Source organism: Nyctereutes procyonoides, unplaced genomic scaffold, assembly GCF_905146905.1.
Source record: "Nyctereutes procyonoides isolate TBG_1078 unplaced genomic scaffold, NYPRO_anot_genome, whole genome shotgun sequence".
NCBI classification, from domain to species: Eukaryota; Metazoa; Chordata; class Mammalia; order Carnivora; family Canidae; genus Nyctereutes; species Nyctereutes procyonoides.
Genome location: NW_026575048.1, coordinates 31180568 through 31207374, shown reverse-complemented (window position 1 = coordinate 31207374; position 26807 = coordinate 31180568). Strand labels below are relative to the sequence as shown.

The window sequence follows — 26807 nt, the reverse complement described above, 5'->3', positions numbered from 1 at the left end:
CCAGTTCTTCCCTACTGTGTGCTTCTTTTGCGAGTCATCTTTACTTATGCAGAACATTTTGGACACTTGTGGTCACCAAATGTGTGAAGGTTTTCTCCCACAGCAAGCAGTTCTCTGTGACACCAACTGAATGTCCTACCATGTAACTCAATTCTGACCCCATTTAACTCAATTCTGACCCAATTTACCAGGAAATAGCATCAGATCCCACAGATAAGGGCTCACTCCCACAAGACTGTCCCTTCCCTCCACCGCACACACACGCATGCCCAATACAGGTTGCAAGCCCATGTTATCAGCTGTGCTTCTGAGCAACTGGCTATATGGATCAGAGGTTCCAAAGACCCTCTCCTTGGGTTCAATCAATCTGTTAAAGAGGCTCACAGAACCTCTTTAACAGGTATTTACATTTACCAGTTTATTAAATGATTTGGTAAAAGATATAGATGAACATCCAGAGGGAGAGATATATAGGGCAAGGTGTGTGGGAAGGTGGCGTGGAGTTTCCATGCCCTCTTCATACACGTCCCTCTCCCAGGACCTCTGCATGTTCACCAACCTAGAGGCTCTCCAAACCCCATCCTCATGTTGGCATAATCAGTCATTAACCCCATTTTCAGCTCTTCTCCCTTCTCAAGAGAATGTGGGGCAGGGCTGAGAATTCCAAGCTTATGATCATGACTTGGTCTTTCCAGTGACCATTCCTCATCCAGGAGCCCACTCAGGGTTGGTTCTCCTATCACCCCAAAATTACAAATGTTTCAAGAACACTGTGTCAGGAACCAGGGTCTGAGACCATATATTAGAACAGGAGATGCTCCCAATGCTCTTGTCACTTAGGAAATTATCGGGGTTTCCAGAGGGCTGTGCCAGGAACCGAGGGTAGAAACCAATCTGTATTTTCTGTTATCTCACAGTCGTGCAGACAGATAACATTTTTAATTGGGTGGGCCAGTGGCTAATTGTTTCTGTTCTGAGTGGGCCTAAACAGTGGGCAGACACATTAAGATAGTAAATAGCCAGATAGAATCTTCCACACCAGCACTGTTTCAACTAATGATCAATTCCTAGAAAGGGAAGTTTGGGGGTCTTTTGAACAGGAAATAAATTTAAAATACAGTAAAAGGAATTGAAAATGCCAATATAAGGTCACATTTTAGTGCAGTCACAGTGTTGGATCAGTAAGAAAATAACATTTAGATGAAAACTAATACATCATTTTTATAATAACATTCATATTGTGTTAGTAGCAGCCTTTTGCAAGGTGGAACATTTTATAATAGATTTCCTAAAACGACAAATTTTCCTGTGAATATAATGATGTAACACTTTAATTAAGGATACTTTGAATTTTGAGTACTTCTAAGGCTGCTACTTGTGATTATTTTAAATATATATATCTTATCTATTATATGTGCTATCTGGAAAAAATGATTCTTACTCTAAAATGTTCTCACTTTGAAGGGAGCTAACATTCTGTTAACGGATAATGGTCATGTAAAATTGGGTAAGTAAATTAAAATTTTGTCATTTGTGCAAATTTATTCCAGACCATAGTAAGTTTGTTTATATTTTCCTCTGTTAGGACTGGGCTTTTTCCCCTCAGCATTTCTATATTTTTAGGTGGAAATCTCATTGTGGGGCATAGGTAACCTGTCTGTATCTGGTTCCTCTTAAGTGGGGATAATCTGCCCTTTACATATGACAGATTTGTTGTAAAGATAAAATTCCTTTACTGTAACCTGAGGAATGTGACTTTTAGTAAGAATAATTTGTACAGAACTACCTTGTAACCAAAAGACAAGGTAAACAAAAGCTAAAAAGTCAATTATACCAGAATCCTACATCCTTTACATCAGCTTTTAAAATAAAATACAGTATTAATTATATAAGACTGTAGTATCAATGCTGGATGTGGCTTTTTTCAAACTGTACCTTTTATTTTGTAACTTTTGGTTATGACTGAAATAGAATTCAAAACTCTTAAAGAATAACTGAATTTGAAAGTTAAAGACTGGAAACATGTATAGTAGTTTTTGTAAATAAAATCATGGCTGTTAGGTGTTAAATGAAGAATTTAATAATAAAATTGTTTTGAATTACATACTACTCTAAGATAAATCAGAATTCAAAACACATTTATAAAAGCACAAATAAAACTATTTTGAACCGTAGCCTACAATAGGACTAATCAGATTGAAAAGTATGTATCTGAACATTAACACATGATAACACTTTTCTGAGCCACCTCTAAAGATGAAAAAAGCATTTATCTAACTATTGATGGCTTAGCAGTTTCTATCAGCAGTTTAATATTTTGTGTTAGTATTATGTGCCTTCTGGACAGACCTCCAACATGTATCTTGGTCAATAAGGATTTAGAAATGACCATTAAAAAACTAGAAAATATTTAGAACTCAACATATTTAAAGAATAGCAACAAATCCTACATAAAAACAAATTACCTGGTAGTAATTAGTGTTGGTATTAGAAATGTATTGCTGAGGTGAGATTTTCCAGAATATTCTGTATGGATGTCTTTTCAGGCGAGGGTAGATTTGCCAGTAGTTTATTTGTTTGATGTCAGTTATTAAGAATATAGCAGAAAGTGAATAGAATATGTCATTACTTACAGCCCCTTCCAGTGATGTTCCTTGAATTTCAGGTTCTGGGAATTTGAAATTATAATATTATTAAGTCTGGCAGCTTAAAATTTTCTCAGCTGTTTCTTTTTCATCAAAATCATTTGATCTTGACTTTTGTTGTCATTTGATTCATGCAAGGATATATGGGATTCTGTTTGACTGTGATGTACACTGACTACTTTGTGATATTTTCATGCTAACCCATAAAAGTGATAAATTTTAATGTGTGATATTAAAGAAGATCTCATTTCTGTTAGTTTAATGAAAAGAATTATTAAAAGTTTCTTCTCATGTTATTGTAAATAATTTTACTTTCCCTCTGCTTTCTTTTCTAAATGTTTCTTATTTTTTAATAGCTGATTTTGGAGTATCTGCACAGATTACAGCCACAATTGCCAAAAGGAAGTCTTTCATTGGTACACCATATTGGTAATTGTATTTTAATTGACAATTTAACTTTTTGGTTTTTTTTTTTTATCATTATTGAAGTCAGCGCTTACTGTAAAAAAATAGACTGGTCAAAAATTTTAGGACTAAAACAGATTAAGAAGATAATCAGTAGCTTAAGCAATTTAGGCATGTACACTTGTGAGTGGATTACACAGCCAAAGAACATTTTATCATGTTTATTTTCATTAAGTGGAAAAGACTTTAAAAAGATGAATAATGGCTTTTGGGAACCTCTATATGAAGGAACTCTCATTGATTCTCTGGGGTCCAGCATGGTTTTACACATACTTAGTAAATGTTGATGATAAGTGATCTCCAGCTCCAGCTTCAGAGATTAGAAACTAATGTTACCCCTCTTGTAAGAAAGTAGGAACTATATTGGGAACATCTGAAACTGTGAATTAGGCAAAGTAAATTTTGGGAACATTCTCACTCTTCATCTCTCTAATATCATGTCTTTCCCACATGAACTTTAGGGATATAGTACAGAATGGATCTCTCATTCAAAGTGACTAAGGTTGGCAGTTACTCAGTTAATAAAAAACATCTATTGAATAGCAAATCTCAAAATTAATACATATGTACTTTAAACATATGTACACATGTGAGTGTACTTTTATTTTCTTTGCCATAGTACCAACGCCTTTTCTTTAAGTGGCCCACTAATTAGAGTTCTATCTTAATAATATGACCTATACCCACAGTACAACAGCTATATTTCCCGGGTTGTGTTTCTCTAAAGTGCAGTGAGAATTTAGACTAAGCATGTGACCTTTTTTTTTTTTTTTAAAGTCAGACGTATGAGGTATAAATTCAGCCTTATTAGATACGCAGTTTTCCCACCACTGAGAAACTTGCATGCTGTGGTGGTGAGAAATACTACCATAATCGATATAAAAGATAAGTTTCCAGCACCCAAGGAAGTGTTCTTTTGTCCCCTTTTAGTAAATTCTATCCTCTCATCGCTAGCCTCTGGCAATACCCTATCTGATTTGTGTTTCTGTAGTTTTACCTTTTCTCTGAATGTCATACAAATGGAATTATACAGCCTACAGCCTTTCTAGTCTTTTACAGGTGTCATATTCTTAACTAATTTGCCAGGTTTTTTGGTCTTGTCTTTAGAAACTTGTCTTTAACAAGGTTTTGAAAGCATTCACTTTAATTTTAATAACTTGCTCTTTTTAATTTCATAACAAATGAGTTTTTTGTAATAATTAAATACTATTTGTATTATATAATTATGTAGTATAATGAATAAGCCGACTCAGAGATGAACTCAATTGACTGTGGTAAGCGTACAGTCTGACAGGAGTAGAAGTGCACTAGCTGGAATCTTTCACTCATACTTTTATAGAGGAATGGAGGACATCACCTTTCATGGCAAACCAGGCATATTAGCGTTATGCACTTTCATTGTCTGATAGTGCATTTCTACCAGCAAGCTGGAATCTAGTAATAACTGACATACTGTAAAATTACTTTTCTTACAGTAATTTGAATATTTTTAGAAGTACTTTAAGTTTAGAAAGATTTTAAGAACAAGCATTTTGAAAGTTAGAGGATTGTGTTGTGTATGTGTGTGTTTAACTTCACTGACCTACTTGAGTTTCCTGAAACCATACTAGGAAGACAAATGTATATTTGTAAAGCTACTTATTTCAGTAATTCTTTTGATATGTAAGAATTGGTTATTTTTACAACTGTTATTTAGGACTTAAAATTCTTATATTTGAAAATTAATATAATCATTTAAATCAAAGACAAATTTATAGAGATATAATTAGAATAAGACTATGTAGGAAAGTTAGAAGAAAGAAAACGAAGTTTGAGTCAGTTTCCTTTAAATAAATACAATTTTAAAAAGCAAGCACTCATTTTTGTAACTTCTACCATTATAATAAAACTGAAAAACTACCAATCAATTTTATAGTAAATATAAGTTAAGTACTAAATGAGGATTACTGATACATCAGTAAATAGTTTTGGTCACATGAAAACAGGCCAGATTGCAGTTGATTGGTGTAAGCAGGTGGAGCTAAAAATTACAGATCATTTATTACAAGATGTTATTTCTCTGTAAAATTCTGCAAAATTGTACAGAAGATACAGATGTAGACAAATTTGATTATGTTGCTATATTATATAATTGTAAAGTTTTATAAATCTTTATAGTAAGTATAGCAAAGTAACCAAGGAATCACCAGTAGGGTCTTGGGGGAGGGTCTTTACAAGGTCAAGATCTTGGGGGAGAACTTTGAAATACTATATACTTATTTTTCAGATATCAGGACCTAAATAGGCCTCAGCTTAGATAGTCATAGTTCCAAGTGCTTTTGGTGGGAATATGAAAGAAAATACAATAAACAGAAGTTCCCCCCCCCTCAATATTTCCTGCAGGATGGCTCCTGAAGTTGCAGCTGTTGAGAGGAAAGGGGGGTACAATCAGCTCTGTGATCTCTGGGCAGTGGGAATCACTGCCATAGAACTCGCTGAGCTTCAGCCGCCTATGTTTGACTTACACCCAATGAGGTCAGTGTGTTGTAATTGAAGAATTCTATGCTTAAATGAAGGATAATCCCGTCTCCGCCCAATATTTATTACATCATGAACAAATAATATTTTTAGTCTTGTTCTACCTTATTAACAGTAATAGAATTATTAATAGTAATAGAATTATATTATGTGTTTAAAATATGAAATCTTAAAAATGCTATTAATGTTTTGTTGATTTTTCAGAGCATTATTTCTAATGACAAAAAGTAATTTTCAGCCTCCTAAATTAAAGGATAAAATGAAGTGGTAAGTATTTTTGTGTTATTTACTTTATAATCAAGTGTAAAAAATAATTAAAATTTAAAAGTCTGATTTTCAAAATTTCTTAGGTCAAATAGTTTTCATCATTTTGTGAAAATGGCACTTACCAAAAATCCAAAAAAAAGACCTACTGCTGAGAAGTTACTACAGGTATTATTTTTGCCCTGTAATATGTCTTTTTTTCAAAAGATAAAATGTCATCCAATTAGGTTTCTAATGAGTGTTCTATACTATGTTATTTTTATAGCATCCTTTTGTCACACAACCTTTGACACGGTCTTTGGCAATTGAACTGTTGGATAAAGTGAATAATCCAGATCATTCCACTTACCATGATTTTGATGATGATGATCCCGAGGTAGGAACTGTTTTTACCAGTTAGCACATTTAACATAAATGTATGTAGGTATGTGTATCTCAGAAGCAGTTTTTTAAAGTCCTGGGTCTAGTTTAAATAAAAATCTTATAAGGGAATAATTAACTCTTTGACTTGGTCTCTCTTAGAAAAGTCATGTGCTGCATTTTTCTTACTTCTTAAGGGTGACTGTTTGCTGAAAATGGCAAAGGCACAATCATCTAATCCACTTGGTGAAATTATTGTAGTTATCTCAAATAAAGTTGCCCAATAAATCACTATAAAAGAGAGAATGCAAATGGGAAGCACCTAAATCAGATGCTAGAATATACTCAAAATTTCTGTTCGATTTTCCTCTTAAAAAGAATCCTTGTACAGCACCTCATGAATTATTAGTGGTTAGTAGAAAGTGTAAGATTGATTTTTGTTGGTGACTGAAACCCTAATTATCTACTATGGAAAGGTTTAAAAATGAGCCAGTGTAGTTGAGAAAAATAAAATAACTAATATGATGACGGAAGCATTGATATCAAAGGAAGCTTCTCTTCTGTTGACATAGCTAATAATTGTGGCACCTAAGATAAATTTAGTAAATGTGACATGGCAGGATTTTGTTATTGGGTCTGTTACTGACATGAATAGCCTTGACCCTGACTGGCTTTACTTAAAATGATGTAAATTTCACTGATGATACTCAGGGACCGATATAGCTCTCAGTGGTCAGAAAGGTGGTTGCTTATCATCTTAAGTCAGAGAGAACCTTTCTATCAATTCACCATTGTTCTAGCTTGCTATCATTACACAGCCATAATTAAATCAACTGTGTGTCCTTTTGTTCAAGGTCTGTAAAAGTGTTTGAAAACAAAACTTAAGAAATGTGAAGTATTATTGACCTTATCATAGGGAAAAATTATTATTTTTTGCTTAATTTTGTGTTTTTTATAAACTTCGGTTTATACTCTTCTGCTATAATTCAAAACATATAGGCAGTCCTGAATTTACATGGTGGTGCATGGTGGTGCAGGACTGTAAAAATGACCCTGTAAGCTGAGGCACCCTGCAAAGTGATCGTAATCATCACCATGTTCTGTGACTTTAAAAAATTTCTCTCGAAATATTAAAAATTCTCTTATTGTCAATTTTAAATGTATGAGGAAGTGAAAAAAAGATTAAAACTAATGTTTACCTAGCGTGCTGTTATTTAAAATAGTAGAGCCAATGTGAATGAATGTGTTTCATTTGTTTACCAAAAAACTTACATAGATTAATTATCAAGTAGTCTACTTACTGAATAGATTGCACAGTGCTTGCACTTCTCTTGTCATAGCTTCAGGACACAGAGTGAATATCTTTTCTCTGCCTTGGTGAATGTCCTATTCCTTTCTGAGTTTGTATCACCTTCCAACATTTTATCCTTTGTACTTTCAATGCATGAAATATCTCAGTATTCAAATTTCTGTGATATGAAATTTGCTGGTGCCACTTCTGGGGCATCTTCCATTTTTTTTTTTTTAAATCACAACTACTTTCTTCATTGATAGCAGTAAGTTCACCTTCACCAAGCTCTCTGGCAGTACGTCTCCAGTCTCCTGAGCAGCAGCAGGGTCCACCCTCTCACAGTCAGCTGTTTCCTTTTGTAAATCAGTGTATGTTAGATTCAGATTTTTTTGCCAGCATTATCCGTGGGTTATCACTTTTTATTTCTTTGAAGCACTTTTATCTTTGTTGGCTAATTCTCCTTCAGTTACCAGTTTTTGTTAAAATGTCACATGAGTGCATTACACAGCACAACTACCCACTTTGCTGTCTGTGCATGAACTGAGTAACAGATGCTCAGTGACCAGTCACAGACTTGGAAAGAAGTGATGTGATTAGTCATTCGGCATGGCATGCACCTGTTAGTCACCTGGTGATCTGTGAGTAGAGTGGAGAGTTAGCAGTGAAATTTGCACATCATGCAATTATAATTAATGTACTAAGTGAATAAGGTATTAATACACTGAATATTAACATACTGCTGACTGAAACTTGAACCAGGTGATGGGGGGACTGGTATAATTTTACTAAATCGTGGTAACTGAAATTCCTGCATATTAAGATTGCAAGAAAGGACTGTGTTTTCTCGGTGTGCTGAATGCTACGCCATTGCCTCTTAGTTCATCCTGTTGACTTTTTGTACTGAATTATGAAGTCCTTTTGAAAATGTATTTAAAGAGGAGAAATAATAAGCCAAATACAGAAGCAGTCTGTGGAATAAAAATTCTCCTGAAGTTTTCTCACGTAGCAGAGAAAGAAATTCATCTTTCGTATGAGGACTGTGTTGGTATTAGAATTATAGGTTAGGGGGAATACTTTTCCTATCATATAAAACTTTTTCCAGAGAAATTCATAATCTTATTTGCAAATGCTTTGTGAAGGAGTGCTGTGTTGTCACTCATAATTTGAATGTATCTAACTAGTATTTCAGCCTTTGCTGTGATACTGTGCATGTTGTGTGGAGGCTGAATACTCTTGAAAATACTTAGCACATCTACTAGTTTACTATACTCTCATATTTATTATGCATCATACACTGTTAGAAGGGCATTTTTCTTTTCTTTTTCTTTTTTTTGTTGAGTTCCCATATAGATTGTTTTAGAAGTAGTACACATTGGAGTAATGGTGATTCTCATTTTTACTTGATGTAATTTTCTTCTCCTACATGTTAATCCATTTATTGTGTGTAGCATTCTAAGATTTAATAATTTCATAGTTACACCATTTAAGCTGGGTAAGTCAAACTGTTCTTACAGGCAGTCATAGGTTTTATTCATGTTCACTGATGATAGCAGTCTGTGTGACTAACCTGACATGATACCCCCTTTTTTTTTGCTTATTTGTTTTTGCTAGTATATATTGTGATCAGAAGTACAGGGTTTTTTTTTCCAGCTCTGCATCTAATAAGCTGAGTGCCCTAATTTTGAGTTTCAGTGTTTTTATCTATAAAATGAAGACTAGTACTAGGTTCATAAGTTTATTTTAAGGACAAAATGAGCTCAGGTGTATGAAAGCACATTGTAAACTACAAATCACTGTGTACATGTTAAGTGTAAATACTCCATTTTTGAAATGATTTTTGCTATATTTTACTACTGTCAGTATTTCAGTGTTTGGGTATTTTAAATTCATATGGCTTTATTTCCTGAGATGTGCCTGTACTGAGAATAGTTAACTTGGGTCATGTTCTTGATCTGCCTTTCAAATCTGGTAATTTGAGCTCAAGTCTTTATAAATTACATTTCCCATGAAGATACATCTAAGAATGTATCTCCTTCAAAGGTAATAACTTCAAGGGAAGCATTTCACACACAGAAAAAAACCTATTTGGTACATGAAATAGATGCTGGCATCACCTCTTAAGGTGAGACCTTGAAGTGTATGAGATGGAGCTGCAGAAGCATTACAGATAGATAGGACCCCCTATACTCCAAAAGGCTGGAGGAATGTCCGTGATGTAGCAGTAGAACTCATCACCACCCCACCACCTGCCTCGCCATGCCCCAGAATGTTTCTGAGTGTGACAGTACACATAGAGAGATTTTAATACAGTGAAAGGAAAGAAAATAGAGCACTACTCCTACAAGAAAAAATATAAAGGGGGGAAAAATGTGTTAACTAAAAAGACCACAAATCATAAATATCTTATATTCAACTCAGAGAACATTTATTGGGAAACTGCTGAAGATAAAATATATCCATAATCTTTGAAGCTCCCAGTTTGTAGTAGCCTCTTTTTGAAAAAAATATTCACAGAATCATTATATTTTGCCCTATTTTTGCATAAAATGGAGTCTCTTTCACATTTGGATAATTTTGGGGACTACACTGTGACTTGATTATCAAATGCCACATGTCATTGATTTTTTCTTTCCTAGCCTCTTGTTGCTGTACCACATAGAATTCACTCAACAAGTAGAAATGTAAGAGAAGAAAAAACACGATCGGAGATAAACTGTAAGTATATACTATGCACACTTCATAATTTAACAATGAGAAATAAGATTTCCAGTTGTAATTTAATTATAATTATTTCTGTTCATTTTCTTCCAAATAGTCATTCTTAGTAAATCTTTTTAAAGGTAGAATTTGGGGATCCCTGGGTGGCGCAGCGGTTTGGCGCTTGCCTTTGGCCCAGGGCGCTATCCTGGAGACCCGGGATCGAGTCCCACGTCGGGCTCCCGGTGCATGGAGCCTGCTTCTCCCTCTGCCTGTGTCTCTGCCTCTCTCTCTCTCACTGTGTGACTATCATAAATAAATAAAAATTTAAAAAAAAAAAAAAGGTAGAATTTAATTAAGGCAGTAAGAATTTCATTTACCTTATTCCTGCGGAATTTTCTGTAGTGAGAGAGGGGATGTATTTATGTTGTTATTGTTTGGAGGAGGAATAAAATTCCTCAACCAGGCAGAACAGAAGTAAATGCAGCAGTGCTTCTTAAACTGGTAGGTGTATATAACTCATCTAGAGAGCTTGTTAAAGTGCAGTTTCTGATTCAGTGGATCTAAGGCAGAACCTAAGGTTATTCTCACGGGCCCCCACATTATGTAGATGTTTATGGTTCCATGACCACACTTTGAGTAGCAAGGAGAGGTGTAGAGATCTGCAAAATGGCTTAGCCTCTGAGTGCTAAAATGGATTCCCGGCCCTACTCTTCCACAAATCTTGATTCACTGGGTATTTGGTCAGCCTAGGACTCTGTCTTTTAAAAAAAGCCCTTCAGGTAATTCTTATGGACAGCCAAGTTAGGGCCTGCTAAGACAGACATCCATTCACATGGAATCTGGTACTGTCAGCTCATCAGTGATTCTGCCAGTAGGAACCTGCAGCAATAGTGCCTAAACTTTTTTCATCTTGGAAGCATTAATTCTCTATGACTTAGAATGCTAATTTAGTGCAATGAGGCTTCTGATAATAGTTTTCTGTGGGTAAAAGATTTATCCTAAAGGATCTGGTATCCAAAATGACTTTAGTGAAATTAGGTAATGTGGTAACTTAAGATAACTACTGTAGGGGATCCCTGGGTGGCACAGTGGTTTGGCGCCTGCCTTTGGCCCAGGGCGCGATCCTGGAGACCCGGGATCGAATCTCACGTCGGGCTGCATGGAGCCTGCTTCTCCCTCTGCCTGTGTCTCTGCCTCTCTCTCTCTCACTGTGTGCCTATCATAAATAAATAAAAATTTAAAAAAAAAGATAACTACTGTAAATAAACTGTTCCCAATTTTTGTCTAGATCAGTAATGATAATAATAGTCATTTCATACTTTAATTAAGATGAAGCTGTGTCTTTGAAAAGCTAAGTAAGTAGTGGCAGACACTATCACCATTTATTTTTATTTTATTTTTTTAAAGATTTTATTTATTTACTCCTGAGAAACGGAGAGACAGGCAGAGACACAGGCGGAGGGAGAAGCAGCCTCCATGCAGGGAGCCTGACATGGGACTCGATCCTGGGTCTCCAGGATCAGGCCCTGGGCTGAAGGCAGCGCTAAACCGCCGAGCCACCCGGGCTGCCCACTATCACCATTTAATAGGGAAAAAACCCACATAAGAAATGCAGAAATGCATAGATTTGCCTGTGGGATACACTCATACACCAAAGAGCAAGCTTTGGATCTCTTTCAACGTCCAACCTAGTGGTCTTTCATAAACACTGCTGTTTTTCAGAAACCACCTCTCCACACTTGTGTGGATTTTACACTGCAGGTTCTTTGCAAACTTTTCTTTGAAGCTTTGGCTGGACCATACACTATATATTAAGTTCTTAGAAAAACTTTATGCTGGTGCTACTTGGAAATGCTCTTAAAAGGAGGAAACTCTTGAAAGAAAGCATGCATTGTACAAAGGCCCAGGACTGAAATTTGGTACTTTGTTTGCCAACAGTTCATTGTGTGACCTTTTAAAGTTCCATCTGAAGCCAGATGATTTAAATTTGCTAATTTCCTTCCAAGCATATTTTTTTGAAAATGACTTTAGTATATAAGCATTTCATTTTTTCATATACAAAAAGCAATTATAAGATGTCTGTCATTTCTTTAATAATACAAATGGTGATCAGAGATAGCTCTGTCATTGATTTAGAAAACTGTGTTCAGTACTATTGAAAATCTAATTTAAAGAACTTTAATCGGGATTCCTGGGTGGCACAGCAGTTTAGTGCCTGCCTTTGGCCTAGGGCACGATCCTGGAGACCCGGGATCGAATCCCACGTCGGGCTCCCGGTGCATGGAGCCTGCTTCTCCCTCTGCCTGTGTCTCTGCCTCTCTTTCTCTCTCTGTGTGACTATCATAAATAAATAAAAATTAAAAAAATAAAATAAAATAAAGAACTTTAATCTTGTTACCTAATTCTTTAAAAAAATTATATTATCAGGCTCTTTATTGCAAAGTGCAGTTCTTTCTCAGTCATTCTTTACAAATTTATATTAGTGATTTTCAGCTTCTAATTGCATATGCTGTATATGCTATTTGAAACAGATGCCTGTACCCCAGTTTTTCTGAGATTCTGATAAGCCCTCCCTTTGGTGGGAGCAGGTGAAGTATGATGGACCTTTTTCCTTTTGGTAGCAACCACTACTTTTAATAATTTGCGAGTTTGATATTTGAGGCTTTTAAATCTTACACAATATTCTAATATCTGCTTAGAATATTTTATGATTTTACTTGAGATGTGATAGAATAGCTAATGCTATTAACTATAAAGACAGGCTTTGGAAAAATTATTTTAATAATTGTATATATTTGTTTCTCTTGATAGTTTTCCCAGTTACATGGTATCTCTCCATGCAACCAAGATTTTGTTTATTTAAATTAATGGTGTTTAGGCAACAACTTGAGTGAAAATGGACTCATTTGCAGAAAAGGTGTCATTCTTTCCCTTTTGGGAATCCTCTCTGCCTTCACTTAAATATGATAAGCAAAAACTTGCTTTAAGAAGTAATTCTGGGGCTTTTCCTGTCTGCCATAGTAGGTAGTTTGGACCCATAATTGCTAGTGTAGGCTCAGCAAGTGGTAATGTTGCATTGGTGCTGTCTCGGAGAAGCTAAGAAAGGCGTTTCCATCTGGTTATTAAAATAGAAATTTGTGGTGTGTGGCTTGACATGTGTTCAAGATGATGAAAAAGGAAACAGAGATCAAGACCAATAGACAATTACAGAAAGTTGAGAGCTTCTGGTGTTATGAAGGACATTTTAGCACACAACCTTGTGTGCTAAATAACTATTGAACTAAATAACTAGCCTTGTGTGCTAAATAATTATTGAGCTAAATAATTAACAATAACTATTTGAACAGTAGCTGGATGATTCTGTGGAAGAAGCTTGTCATAACTTTAGGGAATTTGAAGAGAACAGGTATGAATAATGAATCTCCAGAGGGACTGCTGTGCAGTCCTCCCTTTCTGGGAATGCATTCCCACAGAGGACAGGGTTATTGGATACCTGCTACAGTTAAAGTCTTGTCCTTGACGTGAAAGTTAATCTAAGACAACATCCCTGCACACGTGCATTCAGTGAACATGTAGGGGAAACTGGCCTGTTCACATGCGACAAAAACACAAAGCAGATAGATGCACAAACTATCCTTATGTAACTTTATTACATGGTTTGTAATACATCATTTGATAATAAATGTAGATGAGAGCTGTTTATTAGGCCTCTATGAAGGTGAGATAAATATATACTTTATATATATATATAATATAAATATAAATATAAATTTTTAATACCTTACTAAAAGTTACCTTATGGTCCTTGATGTGTGATCATGTATGGACAAGTATGAGGAACCTCTTATTGAAGAACCTACTCACCTTTAAGGCCAGAATTTGATACCTGGTTCAGAACAGCTATAAACTGTATACATACTTACACAACTGGAGGTTTTATACAGCTCTATTTCCCAGTCTTTTGTACTTATGCCTTCTATTGCTAAATATTTAAATCCCATGGTCTCCTTTAATTTGTATTAGCATTCATAATAAATCCTATATACAAAGCTAAAATCAAAGCAATTATCAAAGTGATTATACTTTGAAATTTCACTAATTTCCCTATCTTTTTTTTTTTTAAGATTTTATTTATTTATTCATGAGACAGAGAGAGAGAGAGAGAGGCAGAGACACAGGCAGAGGCAGAAGCAGGCTCCATGCAGGGACTCAATCCTGGGACTCCAGGATCATGCCCCGGGCCCAAGGCAGGCACCAAACCACTGAGCCACCCAAGGATCCCTAATTTCCCTATCTTGACTGAGAATTGCTATTTCACTAGTTGAACTGTAACATATTTGTGATTGTTATTCTTCTTTTTAATTTTTAATTGCATTATTTTATTGTTTATTATTTTAATGTTTTTTATTGCATTTATTGTTTTACCTCTGCTTTTATCTCAGTGATCTTAAATGCTTTACCCAGGTTATAAAAGTAGATCATGATAATGAGATATAGAAACTAAAGATAAAGGTAGTGAAACATTCAGTATAATAGCAAGGAAAAGGTGAGAGTAGTACAATTAATTTATGTATGCCCTAGCTAGTTTATACTTGAGCTATAATGGTATATTATTTATTGTTACATAACAAATTATCCCCAAATTTAGCAACTTAAAACAATAAGCATTTTTATCTCACATATTCTGAGGGTCAGGAATCCAGTACAACTTAGCTAGGTGGATCTGGCTTAGGTCTCTTAAGAAGATACATCAGCTGGGGCAGCAGTCATTTGAAACCTTGGCTGGGCTGGAGGATTTGCTTCTGAGATTACATAACTCTTCACTGAGGCTTCAGTTATGTACCATGTAGACTCTCTTCAGGGCTGCTCAAAGCGTGACTTCTCCAGAACAAGTAATCCACTAGAGAAAGCCCAAGACAAAAGCCTTATCTTGGAAGTGATATACCATCGCTCTGCCATATTCACTTGGTCACATAGAACAACCCTAGTGATGTTGGAAGGTGTTACACAAATTTATAAACACCAGGAGAGCAGGAATCATCATTAGAGGCCATCTTGAAGGCTGGCTTCCAAAAGTACTTTGCCTCAGTTGCTGTCTACCCACCTAAATCCTAAATTAAGATTGCCTCTAATTAATGCTGGGTCACAGTGAAGTAACAAGTTAGATCCTGACTGTAATTTTGTTAATGATTATTTTTAGTTTTAGTTTTTATTTTATTTTATTTTATTTTTTTTTATTTTTATTTATTTATTTATTTATTTATTTATTTATTTATTTATTTATTTATTTATTTATTTATTTTACTATGGAAGAGGCTTGGGATTAACAGATTAAGCTTTGATATCCTACCTGGACTGTATTGGGCTTTTTTCAGCCAACAGATTCTTCATTTAAATCTTTGGGTTATAATCACTTTATGGTAGATGATAAAATTAAATGTTTTCCCATGATAAAATTAAATGTTTTCCCATGGGGTAGCTTAAAATTATTACATCATTAAGAATTAAGAATATAGAAACAGAGAAACAGATTGTGGCTTTACTTCTTTTCTTTCTTAGTTGGCCAAGTAAAATTTGATCCACCCTTAAGGAAGGAAACAGAACCACATCATGAACTTGTAAGTAGTAGTCTTGAAATGTTAACACTGAAAATCAGTATTTTAATTAGTCTTTGAGATATTGATACTGACTAAAAAAATCTAGTTACTGATATTTTTAAAAGCATTTGGGGAAATAAAAAGGTAAGTAATTCTAAAATTTAGAAAAAATAAATCTGTGTTGCTGAGATTGGATATTCTCAAAATTAGGAGAAACTTACTAGTTTTACCATTCTCCAATTAAATGTTTTTAATGCTGGCCTTCCCCCCACCCCCATTTTTGTTTCTCAACTTTTGAGGGGCTTTTTGTGTATGCATTTATTGGGACAAATGCCACCATTTTAAATTAGAATGTTGGACCAGTAAAAGGGCATCTCACTGAATTTATGGGCAGCCTTTTAAGAGTGTAAGCCAGTTTTCTAAACATCAGGGTAGAGTCAAATCTGTTTGGACTAAAACTCAGGAGAGACTAGGCATACATAGTAGATCAAGTCTGTCATTCACAATATTCTTTTCATGATTCTTTTTTGTTAAGATTTTAAATATGCCTGTCCAGATATATGATATTTTTAGATGCAGTCTTAGAAGCAACATGTTTTTCAAATATTTAAGATGATAATATTCTGTGGAAGAACAAAGAATTAGACTTAAAAAACAAAATTAATCCTAATAAAATTAGTTTCTTACAGCTCCAGATTATATGTTTCATTTTTTCTTTCCTATTCAATAATGAGAAGAAAGTAACTGTTCATAAGTACTAAGGACTGAAATGGGAACTTTCCTCTTAAATTTAGTGCCTATTTTAACCCACTTGACTAAAGATACAAAGTGAATCTTGAGCTTTTAAATTATGGAGTTATTCTAGTTCGGTATACCAGCATGGAAGGTTAAACAAAACTTCTTAAAATTATTATTTAAAATACTTAAGCCCAACATTTATGTAGAGGATGGAGGAGATTAAAAACAAAAAGTAGTCTAGTCATGATATTTATAAATGCTAATAGTATTTTGTTAAGGCAGTTTGAGTTTGTTTTTTGTTTTTCTTTTTAAGTTGGCATTGCATGTATTTAAATTCAGTACTAATTTAATAACTGCATCACAGAGCAGAGTTGTTGCATTATTGCTATTTTAGAAGTTCTTTAGTATAATTTGACTTGGCATTTGCCTTAATAAAATTATGTTAGCAGGACTTACCTCACTTGTGATAGTTTCCCTTTGTGAATTTATGGCTTTTAGTCTAAGCGTAAATAACTTGGGTTTTTTGGTCTCTGCTAAACAGCCCGACAGTGATGGTTTTTTGGACAGTTCAGAAGAAATATACTACACTGCAAGATCTAATCTGGTATTTCTCGTCTTCTGATTTTCTTTGTCAGCATTGTTTAGTCTTAATTGTTTTTGGGTTTTTTTTTGATCAAATATTTTGTCCAATTTTAATGAACCAGTTTAAGCATTGTTTTATAAGTTCCTGCTATTTAGCAAGCTATATTGATTATAGGCGTTTTTTCCCAAAACAAGTTAAATAGATGTATCAATTCAAATATATTACAATGAAAAATTAAAAACTTTTCCTTTTTTATGAGTATTTAATTTTTTCACCCAAATTTTTAAAATTACATTTTCCTATAAAAATGTTCAGTTTCAATAATGTGACTTATTTTCGTAAACTAGAAATCATCCATATGTATACATCTCCATTCATATATATAACTATTTTATATATTATGTATATAATTTATGCATATATAATTTAAAAAATAACAGTGAAATCAGTCTCAGGTGAAATTTTAACTTTGTAACATTAGGTAATATCCAGTTTTCTCAGGCCAAAATTTGGATTTTAAAGCCTCCCTGAAGTTATAAATATTAAGGCTGTGTTACCATTAGGTAAAGAAAAAGGGAAATTAATCCTGGTAAATATTAAATAAATAGTACTTTTAGAAGCTGGTATTAAATAGTCTTTTCTATGTTTATAGCTAGCCAGGATTCCAAGTTGCCTCCATATTTACTCCTGGATTGTACTTTTCTGCCTTTCATTTGGACTTTTCATTCTCTTTTCTTTCTCTCTGCCTTAACCTACTGCTTTGGCCTCTGGTTGGTTTAAAGTGATCATATAAATTCTTAAATCTATGCCCTGTAATATTTGTAGAACATGAAAGAGACTATTTACATACAATTTCTATTTTGAGAAAGTTGTTGTCTTGATGGGCAGAAAATACTTGGACTTATAAACTTTCAGCCATGCAGCAAAATATATTGGATTGCCAACAAGTGGTGACCATTGACGATGGGGAGAGGCTAACTATATGTAATAGTGCTGTGGAAATCAGAGAAGAGCTTTTTTGGGTTAATGTGATTATCTGACTTCTGGAAGAGACTAAGACTGATTTTATTTTAGTGTAGGAACCATGATAGATTCTTCAGGAAGAGAGTGGGCACCTGCCTTCAACATTTCATGGGAATGATCATCAGCACAGGCCACAGGTTTGAGAAATGGCAGATAAAGAGCTGAAGTCATAGAAATGGTCATACTACTCCAGGAATTACGGAATTAGCTCAGAAGAGGAAGAGTAAAGTCATAAAAGAAGAAGTGATAGATGAAACCATGAGATTGTGTGTGTTCCCTAATTAGGGCCAAAGGAGGAAGGAGTGCCGAAAACTGGTTAACACAATGGGTGTTTTGTAGTCAAAGGTAGAACTGACATGGGAGAGAGGGAAGAAGCAGTTGAAAAGCTGGAAGAAGTCAGTACATGGACTGTCACAAAAGAAAGAAGGATGCATCAAGTACTAAGGAGGACCAGAAAGTGTAAGGATTGAGAATTAACTGTCCACAAGAGCAAGAAAAATGAAATGTCTGAGGAAAACAGTGATTTTCAGATTAAAGATTTTTTCAGAATTACACATATATAGGCTAGAATGACAATGAAATTTGTTGTGGAAATACCACAGAATTAAAAGTTTAAAGTGACTTATTTATTAATATTGTCTAGAAAAATAACAAACCCAGAAATGTAGTCTTTAGAATTACAGTTAATCTTTTCTCTGCTCTGTGTTTCTGGAACTATCCTCGTAACCTGAATAAGTTATCTTTGCTCTGTTCCCTAGAACTGCCCCCACCCCCAAATCATCAGGAGTTTCTTTTTTTTTTTTTAAACTTTTTTTTTTAATTTTTTATTTATTTATGATAGAGAGAGAGAGAGAGAGGCAGAGACACAGGCAGAGGGAGAAGCAGGCTCCATGCACCGGGAGCCCGACGTGGGACTCGATCCGGGTCTCCAGGATCGCGCCCTGGGCCAAAGGCAGGCGCCAAACCGCTGCGCCACCCAGGGATCCCCTCATCAGGAGTTTCTTAGGACAGAGGGTTTTAGGGTTAGTTAGATAGTTCTGGCAGAAGAGGAATGAACGACATATTTGCCAGATCCTACAATTTAGAAAGTCAACCTTTAAAAGTTTACCTCTGATGATAATAAAAAACTAACATTTATCTACAAGTTTTTAAGCACAAGCCATTCTAAACACTTCAAATTATTAACTTAAAATCCTTACTTTACAAATGAGGGGATTTAAGGTACAACGAAATTGAAATTGGTCTTACCATCCAGCTAAATAATGGCAGAGGTGGGGTTTGATTGAGTCAGCCTGGTTCAGGAATTTAAACCTAAACCACTAATCCATGTTGCCTCTACCCTACGTCATCAAATCTTTTTCCACGAGTACTGAGCTCACACTCGTGATCTCTTATTAATCAACATATACATGTTCCATAGTTATTTTCTTATTGTGATAAAATATACATAACATAAATTTACCATTATAACCATTTTTAAGTGTACAGTCCAGTGGCATTAAGTTCACTCATACTGTTGTGCAACCATCACCACCATCCATCTCCAGAACATTTTCATCTTCCCACAGTGCTGCAGCTCCTTACCCATCAAACAGTAATTCCTATTCCTCCTTTCCAGTGCCTGGCAACCACTCTTCTATTTTCTGTCTCTTTGATGTACCTTATGTAAGTGGACTCATACAATATTTGTCCTTCTGTGACTGGCTGCCTTCATTTAGTATAATGTCACAACATCTTTTAAGATTCATCCATGTTGGGCAGCCCAGGTGGCTCAGCGGTTTAGTGCCGCCTTCAGCCCAGGGCCTGATCCTGGAGACCCAGGATCGAGTCCCACGTCAGGCTCCCTGCATGGAGCCTGCTTCTCCCTCTGCCTGTGTGTCTGTCTGTCTGTCTGTCTGTCTCTCTCTCTCTCTCTCTCTCATAAATAAATAAATAAAATCTTTAAAAGATTCATCCATGTTACAACATGTGTCAAAATTTCCTTTTTAAGGCTGAATGATGTTCCTCTGTGTCTGTGTGTCTGTACCCACATTTTGTTTGTTCATTTATCTGTCATTGGACAGTTGGATTACTTCCACCTTTTAATTGTTGTGAATAATGCTGCTATGAACATGGATGTGCAATATCTGTAGAGTTTCTACTTCTAAGTCTTCAAGGCATATAACAAGAAGGAGACTTGCCGCATCATGTCGTAATTCAACATTTAATTTTTTTTTAAGATTTATTTCTTTATTCATGAGAGATACAGAGAGAGAGAGAGGCAGAGACACAAGAAGAGGGAGAAGCAGGCTCCCCACAGGGAGCCCAACTCAGGACCCGATCCAGGATCATGCCCTGAGCCAAAGGCAGACACCAATAGCTGAGCCACTCAGGCATCCCACTACATTTAATTTTTAAGGGAAATGCCATGCCACTTTCCATAGCAGCTATGTCCTTTTACAGTTCTACCAGCAATGCACAAAGGCTCCAATTTCCCCACATCCTCATCAACACTTGTTATTTTCTTTTTATGTGTGCATGTGTGTAAGAGTGATAATAGCCATCCTAATGGGTATGAAGTGTCCTTTTCTATTTCAGTTGCCTAATTTCACCAGTCCTAAAACTTTGCCACTGTGAGCAAGATTTCCAACTGTTACAAATACTTGTTGCCACTAGAAACCTGATGAACCCAAAATGTCTGGCATGTCATTTAATAGGTACTTGGTACCAAGATGACAACTGTAAATCTTTTGGGACCCGGAAGAAACATTTACCCCTTTTTTGTTTGTTTTTAAAGATTTTATTTATTTTAGAGTCCCCACACATGTATGCAGAGGAGGGGGCAGAAGGGGAGAGAGGAGAGACTCTTAAGCTGACTCCATGCTGTGCAGCCCATGGGGGGACTCGATCTCATGACCTTGAGATCATGACCTGAGCTGAAACCAACAGTCAGACACTTAACCAACTGAGCTACCCAGGCACCTCAAAACATTTACCCCTTTAAAGACCTTGTTGCTTAAAATTCCCATATCATCAGTGATTTCTTATTGTTTTAAGGGCCAAGTGCATTCATTTTATAATTTTGTAAATGAATTGAGACTATTATATCTCAAATTTCATTATTACAGTACAGTGATTTTTTAAAATTAGATAATCATAAAATATGAAACCAGGAGAACAGAGCTTGATTTCTAGAATTGTTAGTAAAAAAGATCTGCAAGTTTTGCGAAGATGCCAAAGTTAAAAACCTCACCATGATGTGATAATTAAATAGTAAGAATTTTGCTTCTAGAAGAAAACATAGGTAGTAATCTCTTGTTGCCTTAACAACATTTTTCTAGATAGGTCTCCTGAGGCAAGGGAAACAAAAGCAAGAGTAAATTATTGAGACTACACTGAAATATAAAGCTTTTGCACAGAGAAGGAAGTCATCAACAAAACAAAAAGGTAACCTATCAAATAGGAGAAGATATTTGCAAATAACATATCCAGTAAGGGGTTAATATCTAAAATATCTAAAAAACGTATATAACTCAACACTCAAAAAACCCAGTCTGGTTAAAAAATGAGCACATTTTCCAAAGACAGCAGATGGCCAAACAGACACATGGAAAGACACTCAGCGTCACTAGTTATTAGGTAAATGCAAATCAAAACCACAATGAGATATCACCTCAGACCTATCAGAATGGCTAGAATCAAAACTCAAGAAATAACAAGTGTTGTCACGGAATTGGGGGAAAAGGAACCCTTGTGCATTGTTAAGTGGAGTTGTAAATTAATGCGGCCACTGTGGAAAACAGTATGGAGGTCCCTGAAAAAAAATTAAAAATAGAGATACTATAGAATCCAGTAGTTACACTACTACATTTTTTTTATTTACCCAAAGAAAATGAAAACACTAATTCTAAAAGATATATGGACCCCTCTATGTATTGCAGCATTATTTATAATAGCCAAGACATTGAAACTTAAGTGTTCATAGATGGATGAATGGATGAAGATGTGATACACACACACACACACACACACACACACACACAAGGAATATTATTATTTGGCAATAAAAAAAGGATGCGATCTTTCCATTTGCAAAGCCTTGGATGGACCTAGAAGATATGCTACATGAAATAAAGTTAGAGAAAGCCAAATTCCATGTGATTTCACTTATATGTGGAATCTCAGAATCAAAGCAAATGAACAGACAAGCCAAAAAGAGGAAAAAACAGACCCATAAATACAGACAACAAGCTGGTGGTTGCCGGAAGAGAGGGGGGTGGGAGATGGGCAAAATGGGTTAAGGAGAGTAGGAGGTATATAGGCTTCTAGTTACAGAATGAAATGGCATAGGGAAGTAATAATGTCATATGGTGACAGATGGTAATTCCAGTTGTGGGGAGATAGTATAAAGAGATTTTAAATCACTATGTTGTGTACCTGGAAATAATGTAATATGTGTCAGCTATACTTCAGTTGGAAAAAAAGTATAAGCATATCCTTAGTCATTTTTATATTATGTGGGAGAATGATAATACTTTGGATATGTTGGTTCATAAAATATATTATTTAGAAAATAGTAAGTTTTGCCCATAACTTTAAAAATGGATTTATCTGATGTAAAAGATGCTGTCTTCAGTTAAAAGATTATATAATCTATTTAACTGATGCCAATTTTTTTCTAACTTACCTAATTTTACTGGATATTTTATCTGATATACCAGTGAAAAATATATTTAAAGTTAATTATATGCAAAATACTATGTTAATTGCTGTGGAGGAACATAAATAATAACAATCTTTGCTCTAAAGAAACTTTTACAGTACACCTGAAAAAGAAAGAATAAAATATTTAAATTATAATTAAAAACATGTAAAAAGGATACACCTATTTGATCATTATTAGTAAACATAACAAAAGTGCTTTAAGATTTCCCCTTAATTAGGTCAAAATTGAATAAAGTTAAAAAAATAAAGTTAAATGTATTCTGGAAAATAAATAGTAAATGCCAATTTTATTTCAAGTTTATTAAACTTTCACATACTAAATTTATGTGGTATAATTAATCTTCTTACCTAATACATATAAAGACAGTTTCTAAGGAAAATTCATTTCATAACTGCCCGGTGATCGGACATTCTCTGGAATGGCAGACCTACCCTGCTGTTCTTCATTTCCAAGTTTGCCAGTGTAAGACTCATGAATAATATTAGTGTTCATCCACTCATTCTGCATGTCCTGACCTCACTGGCTTCTCTTTTTTTAAGAAATTAAATATTTTTGTATTTGTCCACATTTAGTCCTTTTTTACTTCTGTAAATTACCTACCATTATTAAAAGATATCTTAAAATAACCTTATTTGCATCATAATTTTCTCATTTTTGATGAGGAAAAAAATTCTCTTGTGCTGTTCTCTTTTTTGTAGGTTAAAATAGATTGCTAAAATAATTTTTATTTTATGTTTCTATAGCCAGTTGTATCAGTTCTATTAACTTCCTGCTGTTTATAACCTACCAAGGGGCATATTAAAAAACTCTATAATAAAATTTTCTTGATCATACATTTTCCTTTTCTGGTGTTCTGTGTTCTGTCCTTTATCTTTTTCAATGTTTTCAGTGCTTCCGCATTCATTAAAACTGAAGTTAGGATTTTCTAACCCAAAAAGATACTTTGATCGGGCTAGAGTAACCACTTTTAATTTTCTGTGATCCTTCAGGTTGAATCTGTTTGAGGAGGCTGCATGTCTCCAGCCATGTTGCTACTTACTTTGACTTTACTGTGTAGTTAAACATTGTCATTCATTAATAAGCTGATGCCTCATTTGTGCTACTAATTTTTTTTAATTTCTCTCCTGGCATGTTCAAATGTATTCTTTAGCTTACCAAGGATTGTTGTGTTTTACCATCATCTAGGGTTATCTTGAGTGCTTTTCCAAGCCTAATTTTGGTAGCATTTTTCTATTATAGAATTGCTTCCAAGTACTTTTTGACAAGCATGTTAGATCAGTCTTCCTTCGACTCTTCTAAAGATACGTAAACAGCTACTAACTTTGCCCAAGTTTTACTTTGCTTCCTTTCCTATTTCTTTCTTTCTTTTTACTTCTTTCGATTGTTTTTCTTAAATGATTTCCTGAAATATAATAGGTTCTTCATAAATAATAGTTGAATTAAATGACAGTACTTATTAGAAGGACTTAGTATAATGCTTTTATTTGATGACCTTCTTCGTACATTGTTTTTGTTCCATGGTTACTAAAAACATAACTTGATTTACGGAGAAGGAATTAATAAAGAATGAGCCCCTTTTAATTTTAGCTTTCCCCTTAGGGCTTGAGACATGGTGCATTTAATCATCAGACTTCTCTCTATCTCCAGCTTTTCCCTGGCCTGAATGTTATTCTGCATATGAACCTATGTTCAGTTTTCTATTAAAATACTACACTTGTTACTTTAGGCTCTTCTCTTACCTTCCTAAGTACTCTGCTAATCTCATTTGATTTTTTAAAAAAAATCATTGTCATCAACCTGGTGGTTGTTCTGTATCATAAGTGACTGTTCCTACAACAGCCACATCTGTGTTTATATAACCATGGCCACTCTGTACAAATGTACAATTTTAGAAGCCATCATTTAATTTAGGGCTTAAGAGATTCTGTTGGCTGAAGAGATTGCTGGTATGCTAGAGGTAGTGCAGTTACCTATAGCTGAAGAAAACAAACTTGAATTTGAAAGTGTATTCATTGAAATTAGTACTTTTCTTTACTGAATACCAAAGGTTAAGTGTTCCTGTACAAAGTCATGGCCACTTAAACTGTGCAGCATAATAATTGTGTGGCAGTCTTGTGATAATAGTGCTATCATCCTATTAAGATATATCATTATGAATTAGAACAGGTATCCTTTTTCATTAGAATTTCATCTGATGCCAGTGTGACATTTGACTAATCTTATTTGTTTATGATGTATTTTCTTTTCTGTCACTGATATGACCATTCATTATACATGAAAGAACAGAAATATTGAAGAAGATGAAATTTGAATCTTGTCTAAACTAGGATTTTTATTTTTTCATTAGTTATCTTTTTGACAGGTATTGGAGTACTTTAATGTTACAGTGCTTTTCACTTAAGTGCAATGTATTGCTTAGAATCCTCATATTCCTAGGCTTAGTATTTTTGCGGTCTAGCATTTGTGTATCTTAATGAGGCTGAAGTGTTGGTTGTCTCTTTATAGGAAAATAAGCTGTTGGCATTTGAACCAGCAGTTATTTTAAGGGCCTAGTAGTGTGTACTAAGTACTAAGTATTCTAGACTGTGGGCTGTAGGGAAGAAAGATGGATTTAACAGTATCCCTTTATTTGAGGAGCTCACAGCCTGGCTCCAATTTTTTTTATGGACTGGTCTAATAAATTAATTAAAAAGACAGTCTGAGTGCTAGAGGAGAACTATGTATGAAATGCTGTGGAGACATGAAGAGGTTGCTACCTGAAGGAGATATCTTTTGCACTAAATCCTGGTTGTGCATTTGGCAATATCTTGTATAATTAGGAAACACTTTACACTATATCCTAATGAAAATAAAATTCATTTAAAATGTTAAATATTCTCTCTTTATTGTTAAAACCATGCTTGAAATACAGTGACGTAAGAAGGGGAGGAAGGGAAGCTTTACTTTGTATTTTCCATGTTAGAAAACATTATTTTTCCTCAAGAAGACAGTTGAGGATATATATTGTTAGTCCCTTGGAATTTCAATTCTTAACTCTCTACAATCTGTAGCATTCAGTGGAAATGTCTAGTTAAGAAACTACCTTAATGCTTACTTGAAGGTTTGCTACTTAATTCTTTAAAAAATTATTAAAAAATCCTTTAAGTGTAATTTACAACCTTAAATTAGATATGCATATTCATCTATAGAATTTACTTTAAAAGCCCATCCTATTCTATATCTTTAAAAAATTATTACCTGCATGAAACAATGGTAGAAATATGTGATTCTATTTGTCTACACACACATATATATACTTCTTGTACATCTTATATACAAGGTCAAGATTTTTATTGCTTGTTCTCTTCTGTAACCATTTTTCCTTCATTATAGCTTGATATCAGATACCTTGAGCATTTTTCTTTCTAAAACTGACTTTTGCAAATTTTAACTACAAAAGCAATAACCATAAATGAAACTTGCATATATTATTCAAGCAAGTTCCCATGAAAATAAAGAACTTAAATAAATATGTGAACCACAACTAGAAACTTCTGACACACTTTATTGTTGGAAGTCCTACTATGCCTTTTTTTTTTTTTTAAGAACATATAGCAATACAGATTTATTTGCAGTCTGGGGTTTCTCTTTTAAAATATATATATTTGTGTATCATTTGTGATGTACTACTATTTTGCTAAATATGTAATTTTATACTGTTAGGATCTACAACTAGAATATGGACAAGGACACCAAGGTAGTTACTTTTTGGGTGCAAACAAGTAAGTAAAGTTCTCTTTAAATTAAGTTTAAGTTCAAGAATAATTAAGTTACTTTATATTTTAATATATTTATTATATTATGTATTTATACTTACTGTATATTTTATTATATATAATATTAAATCTATTTAATATATGTATGTTTTAATATTTGCAGA

General features: G+C 34.4%; 1 protein-coding gene across 3 annotated transcripts in view; it reads left to right on the top strand.

Moving 5' to 3' along the window:
* Positions 1–26807, top strand: part of MAP4K3 (mitogen-activated protein kinase kinase kinase kinase 3) — a 186230-nt gene that overhangs the window by 111541 nt on the left and 47882 nt on the right. For 2 of the 3 annotated variants that reach the window (XR_008664688.1, XM_055326973.1), the window contains exons 7-16: positions 1465–1507; positions 3002–3074; positions 5493–5624; positions 5832–5894; positions 5978–6059; positions 6157–6267; positions 10179–10257; positions 15802–15860; positions 17119–17181; positions 26591–26649. Coding sequence is in view for 2 of the 3 variants with exons in the window: in XM_055326973.1 (XP_055182948.1) it covers positions 1465–1507; positions 3002–3074; positions 5493–5624; positions 5832–5894; positions 5978–6059; positions 6157–6267; positions 10179–10257; positions 15802–15860; positions 17119–17181; positions 26591–26649 (764 nt within the window). In the remaining variant the exon portion in view is untranslated. The remainder of the gene's footprint in view (positions 1–1464; positions 1508–3001; positions 3075–5492; positions 5625–5831; positions 5895–5977; positions 6060–6156; positions 6268–10178; positions 10258–15801; positions 15861–17118; positions 17182–26590; positions 26650–26807) is intronic. The other variant, XM_055326974.1, reaches the window with a different exon arrangement.